At 41.2% G+C, this 16,199-nt stretch overlaps 1 protein-coding gene across 1 annotated transcript in view; it reads right to left on the reverse strand.

The window, feature by feature from the left end:
* The window catches only part of CA10 (carbonic anhydrase 10), a 454,392-nt gene that overhangs the window by 389,803 nt on the left and 48,390 nt on the right, over nt 1-16,199 (reverse strand). Inside the window, exon 2 of the mRNA XM_075014587.1 lies at nt 2,429-2,503. Within this exon, the coding sequence (XP_074870688.1) occupies nt 2,429-2,503 (75 nt within the window). The remainder of the gene's footprint in view (nt 1-2,428; nt 2,504-16,199) is intronic.

Below are 16,199 nucleotides of genomic sequence, written 5' to 3' on the forward strand. Positions count from 1 at the left end.
AATGACAGCAAAACCAAAATCAAAAAGACCACATCAAATAATATTTATTTTCATGTGTGCATATACAGAAAGCTTATGTTGCAAGTTTTCGTTGCACTGGTGACTCTTTCCAGCATGTAGCAAATCAAAATTGGGTAACCTGGATTACTATGCAAAGAAATAAAGTACTCTTTAAAGTACTTCGGTTCTTGAATTAAGTTAAATTTTAGAGCAGCTCTCCAAGGTGGATTGCTGATTTTTGACCTCTATGTATAGTCTGAGTGCTGGAGATACTTTTAAAGTCACTAATAGTCATACCCACAGCAACTTCATTAATAAAGATGCAGAGCTTTACTGTTTAGGTGGTGGTTGGTATCATTAGCTAGTCTTTTGCTAATCCACAAGCAGCATGGCTTTGAGTGGGCTCCCAGCTGCATGGAAGAGGAGGTACCAAGCTGAAGTTTGATCTCAAGTGCCTACGGAAACTGGCTCATGTGCCATTCCTTGCGCCCATGCCGGGGGCTGATGACCCCCGTTTCATTTTTTTGCTTTCTATTTTGTTTGCTTTATTTGAAATCCCAATAGATGTTCTAGATTTTAAGTAAGGGGTGAAGAAAAGAAAAGAAAAGAAAAAGAAAAGGTGTTTTGGGTGTGGCCATCTGTAATCCTCCGGAGCAATACCAAATACAGACGATAACATATGGTTCAATTTTATGTACTATTCACCAAAGGTAAAACTCAGAGCTGGCATATGGATGCGGCCTATCTACTCTACTAAAACAGGGCTCTACTTAAATGCATCTGAAAGAGAATATCACATTAAAAGATCTACGACCAGAATATTCTAACTTCAATGCTCTATGTTAGTCTCCTAAACATGTTACTGATCTAGAAGAAACTTCCAAGATCTCCGAGAAGCTGCTGTACAGAGCACAGTGTGTAATTAACTTTAATACCTGTAGATGCTGCTCTTAGTATGGTGATGTTCAGAAATCCCTGGTTTAGTATGTTGTTTCATTGTACTACCACTTAAGATAATTCAGCACCTTTGGGATATCACTTCTAATCAGATACTCAGATCACACTTGTTGCTTTAACAATGGGGAAATCTGATGCCTGATCAAATTGCAGATTCTTGTGAAGAAAAAGTTACACAAGCTAAAATTCCATGGCTCTCTGAGAAGAAAGTATAGGGGGCAGTTTTGGTACTATGATAGCATCATAAAATAGCGTCACTGTTCCTGCTGTGACCTGATTCCAGAAGAAAAATGTGAGCAGACAATTCAATCGTATCTTTATAAAAGAAACCTTAAAAATAAATATGGAAACAATAATGACAACACTTGGCATTTTAGCCATCTACTTCCTACTTTCACCCACAGTGATCGCAAGAGATTAAAGAACTGAACCATAATGAACACCCTTGTTCCACAGACCATTTATCTCACAGTTATTAAGTCTCCAGGCCTACTGAACTAACAGTTACAGAAGCAGCTCATATATCAGAGTACTCCATCGGCAGCATCATTACTTATTACAGGGAAATCTAGCGCTTTACCTTGAAACATTTCCTGAGATTGTTGAGTCCAATACAGGTTAACATTGTTATACATGCTAACAGAAATACATTCTGAAGTTTTCATTCCTACTCTCCCACAAAGTTAATATGCGCACTTCAACCACTGATCAGCCTACAAGTCATGTGTATTTATTACAAAGTTGGGAGAAAAAAGTCTCATCTTTAACCTTAAGCTAGTTAGCCACTGGTTTCTCAATTGAAGTCTTATCCCATTATTCTGACCACCCTGTCTCTGTAATCTTTGTGTTACTTTTATGTCTTGGTTATACCCAGAGTCAGCTGGTTTGAATTGTGAATTTGAATTCTGATTTTGAATTTTCTTTTTGCCTTATGACTATATTCCCAAAGTGCTGCTTGCTTACACACCTTTGGTGATATACTCTCATTGTTTAATGATAATTAATGTAATCACTTTGTGGCACTGCCTTAATCCAGGGAGGGATGCATCAGCACATTCATTTTCCACAGTATTTATTTTTATTTTTTAAAGAAATAAAAAATTTGGACACTTACTTCCAGGGCAGGGTTATGCTCTTCTCTCTTTGCCTTTTATTAGTTTACAACAGGTTTGGAAAGGTTGCTCATATTTGTATGCTAAATTCAGTCAATTTACAGTAAGGCTTACCACCCACTCTTTCTTCACAAAGTGGACTGAGTGTGAATCTCGGGACAGCAGTGTAAGACCAGGCACCAGGAAGAAATAACTGTGCATCTTCTGCTAGCAAGGAGAGCAACATTCCTTTGTTGATGCACCAACAAAACCTTTAAATATTTCACTCTACTGTACTGGGACTTACCGATGCATTTGTCTGCTGCCCAACGTAAAAAACCTACCATATATTAAAGCCAGGATTTTAAGATTGCACTTACCTGGAACAAAACTTCCCTGGACCACTTCTTTATAGGCCCACCAGCCCTCATGGATTTTTGGTGAATTCTGTTGAGCTAGAAGGAAATAACCAAAAGAAACACAAAGTTAGGGCAGCAAAAAGGAAGCCTCAGTTAACAAAAGCAATTTCAGAATTCTAGAACAATTAACACAACAAAGCGATAGTAGCCTAAGACTTCACAGCAGTCGGTTGACTTGCTCCATGTGATGGACTCTCAGAAATTCCTGGCATCAGAGGAGTTAAAACTCAGATTGCTCTGTGCAGGTCCCTGCCACCTGAGGCAGAGGTGTGTAAATCTGTAGCTCCAGAGCTGCATGGGTCTCTTTAAAGGACTTCTTTGTAGTTCCCAATGCTATAATTCTAAAATAAAAAAACATCCTCCTGATTATTTTTGATAAACAATGAATGTCTAAAAGCTCAAAAATGAACAAATCATATCTAAATAGCAAACAATATATGATCTTGAAACGCTGGATAATTTCCCCTTTAATATGTACAGCGCATTGTGGGATATAATACTGTATATGTTTTGATCGCATTGCTTATAAACTTTTGATTTTGAAAAGGAAAAGGAAGCTTGTGGTATTGCTGCTGTGAAGGGCAACACGCATTTTAAGAAAGAATACAAATTAAACATGAAGTAAAATGGTCATAATTAAAGTGGGGTGGAATGGCTTCAAAAAGAGGAAAATCGAAGAGAAAAAAAACACCACAGAATTTCAAACTCAGTGGACCCAATCCTCTGCATTAACATGGAATTCACCTGGGTTCCCTTTATGTATCATATGCAATGATTTAATTCACCAACAACAAAAATTGCAATCTTGAGAGGCATTTTCTCAAAAAAACACTACCAGCTGGAGATGACAGGAGAAAACACCATGGAGGAGCTGCTACGCAAAGCAGAGCAAAGTAAGTACATGTTTGCTAAATGGGTGTAATCACCATGTAGCATAACTGTGGCTATTTTCGAGGCAATTCAAGAGATTGTGAAACGAGGAAAGCCAGTCGCGGACAGTGAATGTGTGCACGCTTTACCAAGCACCAGAGCAACTGTAGAGTGATTTCAAAAACAAAATTCTGAAATTATTCAAAATCTAGCATCCTCCAGAGAGTGGTTCAGGAATGAAAGTCAGACAGATAATGGTACAGACAGACATATGCAAAGTGTGAGGAAATAGAATATGAAGAAAGTCTGAACATCCTGCAGTAAACATGTATAACGTTATAAATTTTTATGCTACGTCTACACTAGCACAAATCTTCGAAATGGCCATGCAAATGGCTATTTTGACGATTACTCACGAGGCGCTGAAATGCATATTCAGTGCCTCATTAGCATGCCGCCAACCACGGGCTCTTTGAAATTGCTGGTTTTCGCTGCCGCAAGGCTCGTCCAGACAGAGGTCCTTTTCAAAAGGACCCCGGGAACTTCAAAATCCCCTTATTCCTATCTCCTTGAAAAGGACCCCTGTCAGGACGAGCTGTGCAGCAGCGAAAAGGGGCAATTTCAAAGAGCCCAGGGCCAGCAGCATACTAATGGGGCGCTGAATATGCATTTCAGCACCCCAATAGTAATCTCTGAAATGGCTACTTGCATGGCCATTTGGAAGATCTGTGCTAGTGTAGACATGGCATGTGTGTGCTATTCTTAAAATAGGGGTTACAAAAAGTATGGTTTGGTATAAAGGACCAGCTCGTATTCACACATATTGTGGCTCTTGAATTATTGAGGTTTTTTTTGTTTTTTTTTTGTTTTTTTGTTTTTTTGTTGTTTTTTTTTTTTTTTTACACACCAAATTCAAAAATATGGCTCTTCTTGCTATTTTGGTTGCTGACCCCGACCTAAGGTAACTGAGCTGCAAGATTGTGCTGGAGATGGAGACACCACATGAAGCCTCTCTCCCTCTTCCCACTCTGGGCTCGCAGAGTTTATGGCAGAACACGCGGCCCCTGCAGCCAGCTTTTCTGAGCGGGCGTGGGGGCAGGGCAGGCAGGGAACCTGACCACGGCTGCCGCTGGGTCATGGCCTGGATCTGGTGGCTTTGCAAACCGTATTTTGCCTGCCCCTGTTCTACAGGCTGGAGTGTCATGGAATCACACAACACTAGAACTGTAAGGGAACTCAAGCGGTCATCAAGCCTAGGCCCCTGCCTTCACGGTGGGACCAAAACACCATCTAGACTATCCCTTATAGATGTCAATCTAACGTGCTCTTAAATATCTCCATGACAAAGATTCCACAACATCCCTAGGCAATTTATTCCAATGTTTAACCACCCTGAGAGTTAGGAAGTTTTCCTAATGCCCATCTGAACCTCCCTTGGTGCAGTTTAAGCCCATTGCTTCTTGTCCTATCCTTGGAGGACAAGGAGAACAATTTCTCTCCCTCTTCCTTGTAACCCTGTTTTAGGTACTTGCAAACTGCTAATGTCCCCACTCAGTCTTCTCTTTTCTAAACTAAACAATCCCAGTTCTTTCAGTCTTTCCTCATAGCTCATGTTCTCTAGATCGTTAATCATTCTTCTTGCTCTTCTCTGGACTGTCTCCAATTTCTCCACGTGCCTCTTGAAATTTGGTACCCAGAACCAGACAGGATAATCCAAATGAGGCCTAATCAGTGCACAGTAGAGTGGAAAAATGACCTCTTGGGACTTGCTCACAAACACTCTTGTTAATGCATCCAAGAATCATGTCTGCTATTTTTCACAACCGTGTCACACTGTTGATTCATATTTAACTTGTGGTTCACTATGATCCCTTTCTGCACTACGCTTTGCAAGACAGTTGCTTTCCATTCTGTATGTGTCAAACTGATTACTCCTTCCTAAGTGCAGTACTTTGTATTTGTCCTTATTAAACTTCATCCTAGGTATTGCAGCATAAAATGTTTATTCTGAAGCCCATGTACTGTAACAACTTCTCTAAGCAAACACGCAAGCACAAAGAAATGCTGGAGTTAGCAGACTTTGGTGGCAGTTTCATCTTGAGGTGAGATATTTTAGACACAAGACTCAATCACCTCTGAGTAAATTCCAAGATATTAATGACAGCACATTAGTTGATTAAAAATTACAAGCAAGTTGTTACAATCAGACTAAAGAGGACAGAATGCAAGGACTGCTGTAGACTACTCTGTCAGTTACAGAAATGGTATTTGATTTCTCTTGATTACTTAAGCGACTGATTGCAAACAGCAGAACCAAGTGGAAGTGAAGTTAACAATACTGACAAAAATCAAGAAATCTTCTGGTTAAGCAAAACCAAAGCATAGCCACTACAACATAGGAGTTGTTTGATGATGCAGGGTTCTTGCAGTATTGGGGTTTTATCAGTAAGACAGGAAACAGGACAGTAAGATGGATAAAGCTGGCTTGACAGTCGCGCCCAATGGCTCGTGATCAATGGCTCAATGTCTGGGTGGTCAGTTTCAAGTTGAATACCCCAAGGATCCGTTCTAGGGCCGGTATTGTTCAACATCTGTATTAATGACCTGGATGAGGGAATGGATTGCACCGCCAGCAAACGTGCAGATGACACTAAACTAGGGTCAGAGGCAGATATGTTGGTGCGTAGGCATAGGGTCCAGAGTGACCTAGATAAATTGGAGGATTGGGCCAAAAGAAATCTGATGATGTCAACAAGGACAAGTGCAGAGTCCTGTGCTTGGCATAGAAGAACCCCCAAGCAGTGTTACAGGCTGGGGACCGACTGGTTAAGCAGAAGTGCATCAGAAAACGACCTGGGGATTACAGTGGCTAAGAGGCTGGATATGAGTCAACAGTGTGCCCTTCTAGCCAAGAAGGCTAACGGCATATTGGAGTGCATTAAGAGACGCATTTCCAGCTGATCTAGAATTTATTACTCCCCTCTATTCAGCACTGGTGAGGCTGCATCTGGAGTAGTGTGTCCCCCATTACAGAAAGGATGTGGATGCATTGGAGCAGGTTCAGCGGAGGACAAGGAAGATGATTAGGGGGCTGGAGCATATGACCTATGACAAAAGGCTGAGGGATCTGGGCTTATTTAGTTCGCAGAAGAGACAAGTGAGAGGCAATTTGACAGCAGACTTCAACTTCCTGAAGTGGGGCTGTAATGAGGATGGAGAGAGCCTGTTCTCAGTAGAGACAGATAGCACAACAAGGAGCAATGGTCTAAATTTACAGAGGGGGAGGGTCTAGATTGGATATTAGGAAAAATTATTTCACCAAGAGGGTAGTGAAGTACTGCAATGCGTTACCCAGAGAGGTGGTGGAATCTCCATCTCTAGAGGTTTTTAAGTCCCAGCTTGACAAAGTCCTGGCTGGGAAGATTTAGTTAGGGTTGGCCCTGCTTTGGGCACGGGGCTGGACTTGTGGTACGGCTCCTCACCTGCCTCCACCCTGTTCCACAGTTGGGGCTGCAAGAGGCGCGGTGAAGGCTCCAGCTCCTGGCCCCTGCTGCTGCAGGTAAGCATGGGGGGCTCCAGCTCCCAGCTCCACTTGGCCACAGGGCTTCTGGCTCCCAGCCCCATGGCAGCCTCCCAGTCCCTATGCTGCTGCGGGGCCAGGGGGCTCTGGCAGGCTCACAGATATGGCACTGAGCCCTGCTGGCAGCCTCAGCTGCAGGAACCCTGGCACGGAGGTGCTGATGTGCTGCACTGGCACATACCACCAGATAAAGAGCCCTGTTTCTATTGCAGCCTAGAGGCCACAAAACAGGTGAAGCTTCACCATGATAGGCACTGCATAAGCATACAGACAATGAAAGTGATAGACCCAAAGAGCTCATAATTGTTGTAGTACCTGGGTATCAAGTATTCAGCTTATAAACATAGACCCAGAGCCTACAGGTGTACCCCTAAGCCCATGTATCCCAGAAACTCTGAAGTGGAGGCCCACATAGGCACAGGCTCCCAGATTGTTCCTATCATACTGCAGGGCAGATGCCTCACGAGGGTTAAACTGTGACACTACTTGGATGAAGACCTCCACAAACTCGTAGCAGCTACGAGAAGCTAGAGACATGGTCCATCATCAGGTGTTCTTGCCTGCGACTCAGTACAGAAACAGTTCTTTCCGCTTGTTGCTAAGGGGTTCTGATAAATGCTATTGATAATGTCTTTCAGAGAAGATCTAATAGCATGGTCTTAACCATCATTACAATTCCATAATGGTTCAAAAAGGTGAGAAGTGGTTCCAAATCAAATCTAAGACTTATTCTGCCTACTTAAAATCCCGTTATAGTTTAAAATTATGCTGAAGTGTCACTGTACCATTGTTATACACAGCTGAACAGTAGCCCAGAATTGGCTGCTTTTCAATAGACATCCATACACCTTGTAAAGATCTTTGAGATGAAGGGCACTATATAAGTACAAAATATTTATTTATAATCAATATCTGCACATAGAACAGAGAAACCCCCAATCCTATCTATTCTATAGTCAGCCTTGGAGTTATGTGCTGTGACCCATTTCAGATTGTCCAGAGGGGTGAAAAAGGAGTAATTATTCAATAGCCTTGTCAATACCATAAAATTAATATACTAAAACATACAAACAAAGTTTCTGTTGTGATACGTCCTCCATTCCATTCAATAAATTTAATAATAGAAAATGTAAGATACATGCCATCCTTCTCAACTTTTCTGCATTAGCATGGAAAGCCATCATTCTCAGCTCTGTGAAATGAACAAGAAAACTAGGTTATCAAGGCTTTGTACTAAATAATTGGATTGCCTGTGTAACTGTTTCAGCTACAGGAGAGGGGCAGGACCTGGCATAACTCCATGAATTTCACAGAGATCAGATCTTTATCACTTCAGCACACATGAAAAATCACACACCTAAAAATAGTTCAGGAAGCAAAATATGTTTGAGAAACGGTATGACTGCCATTTAAAAGATCCGAGGTAAGACAAAAGCACTGCTGGGGCCATTGCTAAATTACAGCAGCCTGTAGCCAGTGAAATTGAGAAGGCAATGGTGTTACTGTCAGAAAGCAGGTAGCAGTACAATCCTTAGGACCATGCGCCTCCTTGAACCCAAAACCTCAACACTTAATATCAGATCAGGCAAAACATCAATGCAAAAATTGTGCAGGGAGAATCACCGAGCAAGACTTTGAACTCTTCTGCACAGCTGAAGTATGCGGTCTGATGCCAGAGACCTGTTTTGACAGACCCTGCAAGGATGTGAAATTGAATTTTAGAGTAAAAAAATAGACTCAAAACCTTCATTTCACAGAATGAAGGGGAGTGGGGAAAAAAAGTGTGTGTTCCCAAACTTCCCCCACCACAACCCAAGCACGATGCAAAAAACCAAAAGGTCTGATCAGATTAGCAAGGAATCTGTTCTTTATTTTTGAAACTTAATCACAAACAAAGCTGGATTAGTAATGGAACTGTGCCGTAAACATAGGCCTGCACAAATAAAGATAAACAGGCACATGGACACTCCTTGCTGTGAATTCTATCTGTGATGCTTACACCTGATGCACATCCAGCATGGGATCTCTTTGCTACCTACAGTCATGCCCATCTGACATGATGGCCTCATGCTACTCAGAAGCAGATTTGACTTTCAGACATGGGGATTACTGCCAAGGAATCAGGCTTTTTATATCTGCAGCCTACATGATGCTGCAGATTGCATAATTCCCTCAGTATGCCTCCTTCAATCCACTTGAAGGAAAAATGGAAATGCATGACCCCTATACTTTATCAAACTCCATACTGCTGTGCCACATCAAGGAGACACTAGGTTTATTTACTTAGGTATTTCTAGGTTTCCATTGCCATGGCAATTAGGCACTTAAATGGAAGTCAAGGTCTCTTTCCCTAGAGGCTAGACCTTATGAAGCATAAATGACTGCTACTTACTCTCAACTACAGGAATCACTCCTTTAAACTCAGATTCCACCACTGATAGTTCAAGATTCCATCCCCTACTTGCATTCATTGTTTTGCACTGTTTAATCTATTGAAAGACTATATAGATGTACTTTATGTAGTTTCATATACATACACATATATATTCATGCCAAGGATATGCGCACAGACTGCATAGATAGAGCGTCTGTGGAAATATCCAAAACCGCTTATGAACCAGCAAATGAAAAAAACAGAAAAAACTATATAGTCCAAAGAAACGTCAACCCACACTTCCAAATTCTAGATATATACAGTGCAAGATTAAAGGAAGAAGATGAAAGAAAAGAACTAAGAGGAGAATGTCTGGAGTGAAAATGGTTGGCATGATTGTAGCCACTATTTTATTTCCAGGAATTCCTCCACCCACCCTAACTGTTAATTACTATGACCAAAACATCAGTCAATTTCTAATTCCTCAAAAAAGAAGATACCTTTTAACAGTGGGGACTATGGACATGACTACCAATGTAGCAATAATGTCTTCACCCAAAATAGTCCTTGTGCAATCCATTTCAAACAAATGTTCAAAGTTATTAAAATTACATAGATGTACTAAAATGATAGACTAAGATATTTTCCCTTCCCAACATTAGTTCATTACACTGAGTTCTTCGAGCCATCCAGACCATAGCCCTAGGCAGCTCCATGGTATGCTCCAATTTAAGAATTGGATGAGGTCATGTTTACACTGTCTGCTTCAAGCCCTGTGCATCTGATGTAACTAAGGCTACGTTTACACTAAGCCAAGTAAGTCAATCACAGATACTTAATTCCAGTTATGGCAATTGCATAGCTAAAACTGATATATTTGTGCTTGGCTAACTTGGCTGTCTATACTGGAGTAGGTGGACAAGAGAGGTTTTAAGTTCTACCCTTACTCCTCACATCTCGAGAGGAATACTAGGATCAACAGCAACCCCTGAGAGGTCAATTTCATGTTTTCCTACTAGGCACATGAAATTGAACCCTGGAAGATCAACCCCAAATGCACTGAAGCCCTATATATTTCAGATACCAGTGTATTCTTCAGTTACGCCTTACATGTAGCCTGAGTGGACTGATCTTCTGGGTAGCTTAGACATAGCTGTACTTAACTAGCTGAAGCCATGCAATGAGGTGCTTGTAGACGTCCTCTTGATGCTCACTGATGAAAGTGATATTTAAACTGATTTCTCATCTAAATTTCAGATAACTATAATAAATGATGGTGTTGGTTTTATCCATCATAGGACTGTATTACACACTTCTGAGAAGAGCTGCTTCCTTGTGGAAGTACCTGCACTATAAAAACGATAAAGAGGGAAAAAAGTTAGAAGATGGTGATGTAATTGTGAGGAAAATTAAGAACCCTCAACTCTTCGTTTCTGATCTGCTCACAGGTCTAATCTGATGATAAGTTTCAAAATACTTGAAGCAGTATTTTGTACAGAAACTTTAGATTTCCCCACCATCCCAGGAAACGTCACTGAATCTGTGATCCACCATCAAAGCTAATAGCAATTAAGAGAGACTGCCTGCCCTTCGGAACAGGTGATGCACAGAAGTATCTTCCCACATGTGCTTCTAGCACAAGCACTATTGTCTGCAGATGCAATTTGCCACAGCAATTCAAAGGGCAACATTACCATTTCTCTCTGAGGGTGACAGAGTGTTGCAATGATCTCCTTTGGCCACAAATCTCCCTCTCTCAGCATTGACATCGGTGGTCTCTGAAGGTAAGTAGCTGGGTTAGCATACTGCCACTACATCAGATCCCCTTCAATGCAGCAGCACAGGAAAAACAGGATATTTATACAGAAGAGATACCAAATGCCCATTGCTTTCATTTCATCACAATACTGCAGATGTATCTAATTTTGAAGTAAAAAGTTGAGGTTGCATGGGCAGCCTGCCCTCAGTTTCTGCTCTACCCAAACATCCTCTGAGCAACATCCTGCAGCAGAGGGGATAGGTAGTGAAGCATCACATCTCAAAGACTTGCAGCTACTGCACAAAGTGAGTTGTAGTAGAAAGAGGCCCTGAGACAAGGTCTCATACAAGGACCTGGTATTAGGCCTGCAATGTGGGCTAAAGCAGTGGTTTTCAACCAGAGATACACGTACCCCCGGGGGTATGCAGAGCTCCTCCTAGGCTGCATTAACTCAGTGTTCCTCAACATATTTTATGAATAAAAAATTTAACTCATTTTATGTTCATCCTTGGAGGACAACTCTATAGTTTAGATCATGGGGCAAGGCCACAAATCTCAGTGGCAGTCTTTTGGGACCTAATCTGGTCCATCACACAGATGTTCAACCAAAGCTGTGAATCTGCTATAATTTAAAAAATTAAATTTGGTCATGACCACCTGATATGGCCATAAATATATTTCCTGATTTTAGAGCAGCGCTGGGAGGCTTACAGGCATTGGAACCTTACTCTGGTTTACGTTAATGTACTTTACACCACCCAGGCAGAATACAAGAGGCCTTTAAAATGAGTATCAATTACAAGTGTGCCTGATTTCAGGTTTTCTTTACATTGCAAGAGTATGTTAAATGGGTCAATGTAAAGAGTCTCATGAACATTAATGTTAATAAAGATTCTGAGATCCTCAGACAAAGTTCCAAAGTGCTATATTATTATTACTAAGAAATGAACACACACATCCCCCACTCACTCTTTTTTAGTCTGGTTGGTCACAACTGGTAATAAAACACTTTTACTCATGCTTAAAACAGATGTACCACATCACAAATTTTGTCAGTATTATTATTATTAATGAATAAAGCCAAAATATTCTTCAATCGAGCTTTTAGCAGGAGAAACCTAAAAATGCTTTTCAACTCAATTTTCTGAGTACTGAAGCAAATGATGGATTGCACAGCAGGATGAACCATTTTATGTCACTGCACGCAATTTAACAAGAAATCTTGCATGCTGCAAGTCCGTCCATAAAACATCAAACATCACCATCAAACCACTAGCCTTTTAATGAGACTACCAAATACATAAACATTATATGTGACAGCACAGAAGACAGCAGTTTTATCCACTCTGAATGGTAGTATTTGGGGAACATGGTGATAAGAAAAGTGTTTTTGTAAATATCACTTGCAGACATCTTTCAAATTTTAGTCAAGTACTTTAACCAGCTTTAACCTAGGTTTCAGAGCCAGAGTTTAAGTCTAAGTCCAAATGTCCTCAAAGCTATTTTTAGCACTGCAGAGCGAGCTCCCTGAGCCTGACTGTAGATTCAGGGTCTGAGATTAACTTCCACAAGTTTCTGCTTCACTTACAGCTATACCCTCCTGACTATGGTGGCAGTGCCTCCATACACAGTACAAAAGCTGTGTATGGAGGCACTGTAGCGTTGTGGAAGGAGAGGCAATGCCTGCCTAATGAGAGTTTACTCCATCATGCCTAGTTTCAATGTCTGAAAAGCTTTGTAACATGGTGCTATAAAAAGAAGCTAGGCATGTTTCAATATCTACTTCAGAACGGGCTTGAGAATACAGTGTGCTGAGTGCCCTCAGCTCCCATTATTTTCTGTTGAGGGTGGGAGCAATTAACTATACAAAGAAATGGCCTCAATATCCTTGAGCCTTCATAGTCTAATTATTTTTAAACGGTAATTAATAGGACTTGCTTTGCAAGAAAACTCTTTCAAGTTCCTGCCTGAGAAGGCACAGGAGCAATTGACATCTTGCCAGAGTTCTGCTCTGCCTTATTTCTTTGACTGACAGATAATATTGTTTTAAAATGGAGAAATGATAAATTGCTGCTATCCACACAAGACGAATTGTGTCCCCTAATGTCAAGTACATGTTTTCTCTTTTCTCATCTCTTCAGTCACAGTGAATGGACATGGGTTTTCCAATGGACCTATAATCTTGTACATACAATCCATGTGTCCATCACTATTCAGGCAGAAAGGGGGGAAAAAACTGTCTCAATATTAATCTGAACACTGTGGCAACAACATTAGGTGCCCAATCCTAAAAAGACCTGAGTGCCTCATGCAAGGTACCAAATGCCCTCAAAACCCCTGAAAGTCAATAGCATATCTGCCCATTGTTACATATATTTGTGGCCCATCTTAGTTCATAAGTAGAGACATTACACCAATTCAGAATTTGTACCCATACCCCATCTGTGATTCTCCAAATGGGATCTGAGAATTTGCAGGGCTCTAGGTATAACATTTGTATCTGTAGCCATCTGCTACCTACTAATGTGGTCTATGTATATAGAAGCAGATATCATAGAATCATACAATACTAGGACCAGAAGGAACCTTGAGGGGTCATCGAGTCCAGCCCCTTGCCCTCACGGCAGGGCCAGATAGATACTGTCACAACCATCCATGATAGACATTTATCTAACCTGTTTGTAAATATCTCCAGAGATGGAGATTCCACAGCCTCCATAGGCAATTTATTCCAGTGTTTGACCACCCTGTCAGTTAAGAACTTCTTCCTAATGTCAAACCTAAACCTCCCTTGCTGCAGTTTAAGTCCATTGATTCTTGTTCTATCCTCAGAGGCCAAGAAGTTCTCTCCCTGCTCCTTATGACACCCTTTTAGATACCCAAAAACCACTATCATGTCTCCCCTTAAACTTCTTTTTTCCCCCAAACTAAACAAGCCCCAATTTTTTCAGCCTTTCCTCATAGGTCATGTTCTCTAGACATTTAATCATTCTTGTTGCTCTTTTGTGGACCATCTCCAATTTCTCCACATCTTTCTTGAAATGCTGTGCCCAGAACTGGACACAATACTCCAACTGAGGCCTAACCAGAGCAGAGTAGAGCAGAAGAATGACTTCTCGTATCTTACTCACAACACACCTGTTAATACATCCCAGAATCATGTTTGCTTTTTTTGCAACAGCATCACACTGTTGACTCATATGTAGCTTGTGGTCCTAGTGCCTAGTTTATTGACAAGAATATCATGGGAGACCGTTAATCAAGTCTAGGTATACCACATCCACCGCTTCTCCCTTATCCATAAGGCTTGTCATCCTCTCAAAGAATGCTATCAGATTAGTTTGACATGATTTCTTTCTTACAAATCCATGCTGGCTGTTCCCTACCACCTTCCAAGTGTTTGCAGATGACTTCCTTAATTACTTGCTCCATTATCTTTCCTGGCACAGAAGTTAAACTGGTCTGTAGTTTCCTGCATTGCTCTTATTCCCCTTTCTATAGATGGGCATTATATTTACCTTTTCCCAGTCTTCTGGAATCTCTCCTGTCTCCCATGATTTTCCAAAGATGATAGCTAAAGGCTCAGATACCTCCTCTACCAGCTCCTTGAGTATTCTAGCATGCATTTCATCAGGCGCTGGTGACTTGAAGACATCTAACTTTTTAACCTGATTTTTAACTTTTTTTTATTTTATTTTATCTGTTAAACCTACCCCTTTCCCACTAGCATTCACTAGGTTAGGCATTCCTTCTTCAGACTTCTCAGTGACGACCGAAACAAAGAAGTCATTAAGCATCTCTGCCATTTCCACATTTCCTGTTACTGTTTCTCCCTCCTCACTGAGCAATGGGCCTACCCTGTCCTTGGTCTTCCTCTTGCTTCTAATGTATTTATAAAACGTCTTGTTTCCCTTTATGCCTGTAGCTAGTTTGAGCTCATTTTGTGCCTTTGCCTTTCTAATCTTGTCCCTGCAGTCCTGTGTTGTTTGCCTATATTCATCCTTTGTAATTTGTCCTAGTTTCCATTTTTTATAGGATTCCTTTTTTATTTTGAGATCATGCAAGATATCCCAGTTAAGCCAAGGCAGTCTTTTGCCATATTTTCTATCTTTCCAACACAGTGGAATAGCTTGCTCTTGGGCTCTTAATGTCCCTTTGAAAAACTGCCAACTCTCCTCAGTTGTTTTTCTTCTCAGTCTTGCTTCCCATGGGGACTTACCCACCAGCTCCCCGAGTTTATCAAAATCCTCCTTCCTGAAATCCATTGTCTCTATTTTGCTGTTCTCCCTTCTACCCTTCCTTAAAATTGTCAACTCTATGATTTCATGATCACTTTCAACCAAACAGCCTTCCACTTTCAAATTCTCAATCAGTTCCTCCCTATTTGTTAAAATCAAACCTAGGACAGCTCCCCCCAGTAGCTTTTTCAACCTTCTGAAATAAAAAGTTGTCTCCAATGCAGTCCAAGAACTTATTGTATAGTTTGTGCCCCGCTGTGTTAGTTTCCCAACATATATCTGGATAGTTGAAGTCCCCCGTCACCACCAAATCCTGGGCCCTGGATGATTTTGTTAGTAGTTTAAAAAAAGCTTCATCCACCTCTTCCATCTGGGTAACTAGTCTGTAGTGGACTCCTAGCAGGACATCACCCTTGCTTTTTTACCCCTTTTAGCCTAACCCAGAGACTCTCAACACGTTTGTTTCCTATGTCCATCTCCTTCTCAGTCCATGTGTGTACATTTTTAATATCTAATGCAGCATCTCCTTCCTTTTTCCTCCTATCTATCCTTCCTGAGCAAGCTGTACCCTTCCATATCAACATTCCAATCATGTGTACTATCCCACCAAGTTTCTGGGATGCCAACGATGTCATAGTTCTATTTATTAGCATTTCCAGTTCTTCCTGCTTATTACCCATACTTCTTGCATTTGTATATAGACATCTAAGATATTGATTTGATCTTCCCTCCCAATTTTGCCCTGACCCTCCTTTTACTCTCCCATTATAGCCTGTGCTCCCTCCCATTTCTGACCCATCTCCCAGGTCTCCATGTTCTCCACTCACCCATGGGCTTTGCTCCCCTGTCCCTGCTGAACCTAGTTTAAAGCCCTCCTCACTAAGACACTAATCATAAGCAAGCATTCTTAA

This window comes from Carettochelys insculpta, chromosome 20 (genome assembly GCF_033958435.1).
Source record: "Carettochelys insculpta isolate YL-2023 chromosome 20, ASM3395843v1, whole genome shotgun sequence".
In the NCBI taxonomy this organism is placed as follows: Eukaryota; Metazoa; Chordata; order Testudines; family Carettochelyidae; genus Carettochelys; species Carettochelys insculpta.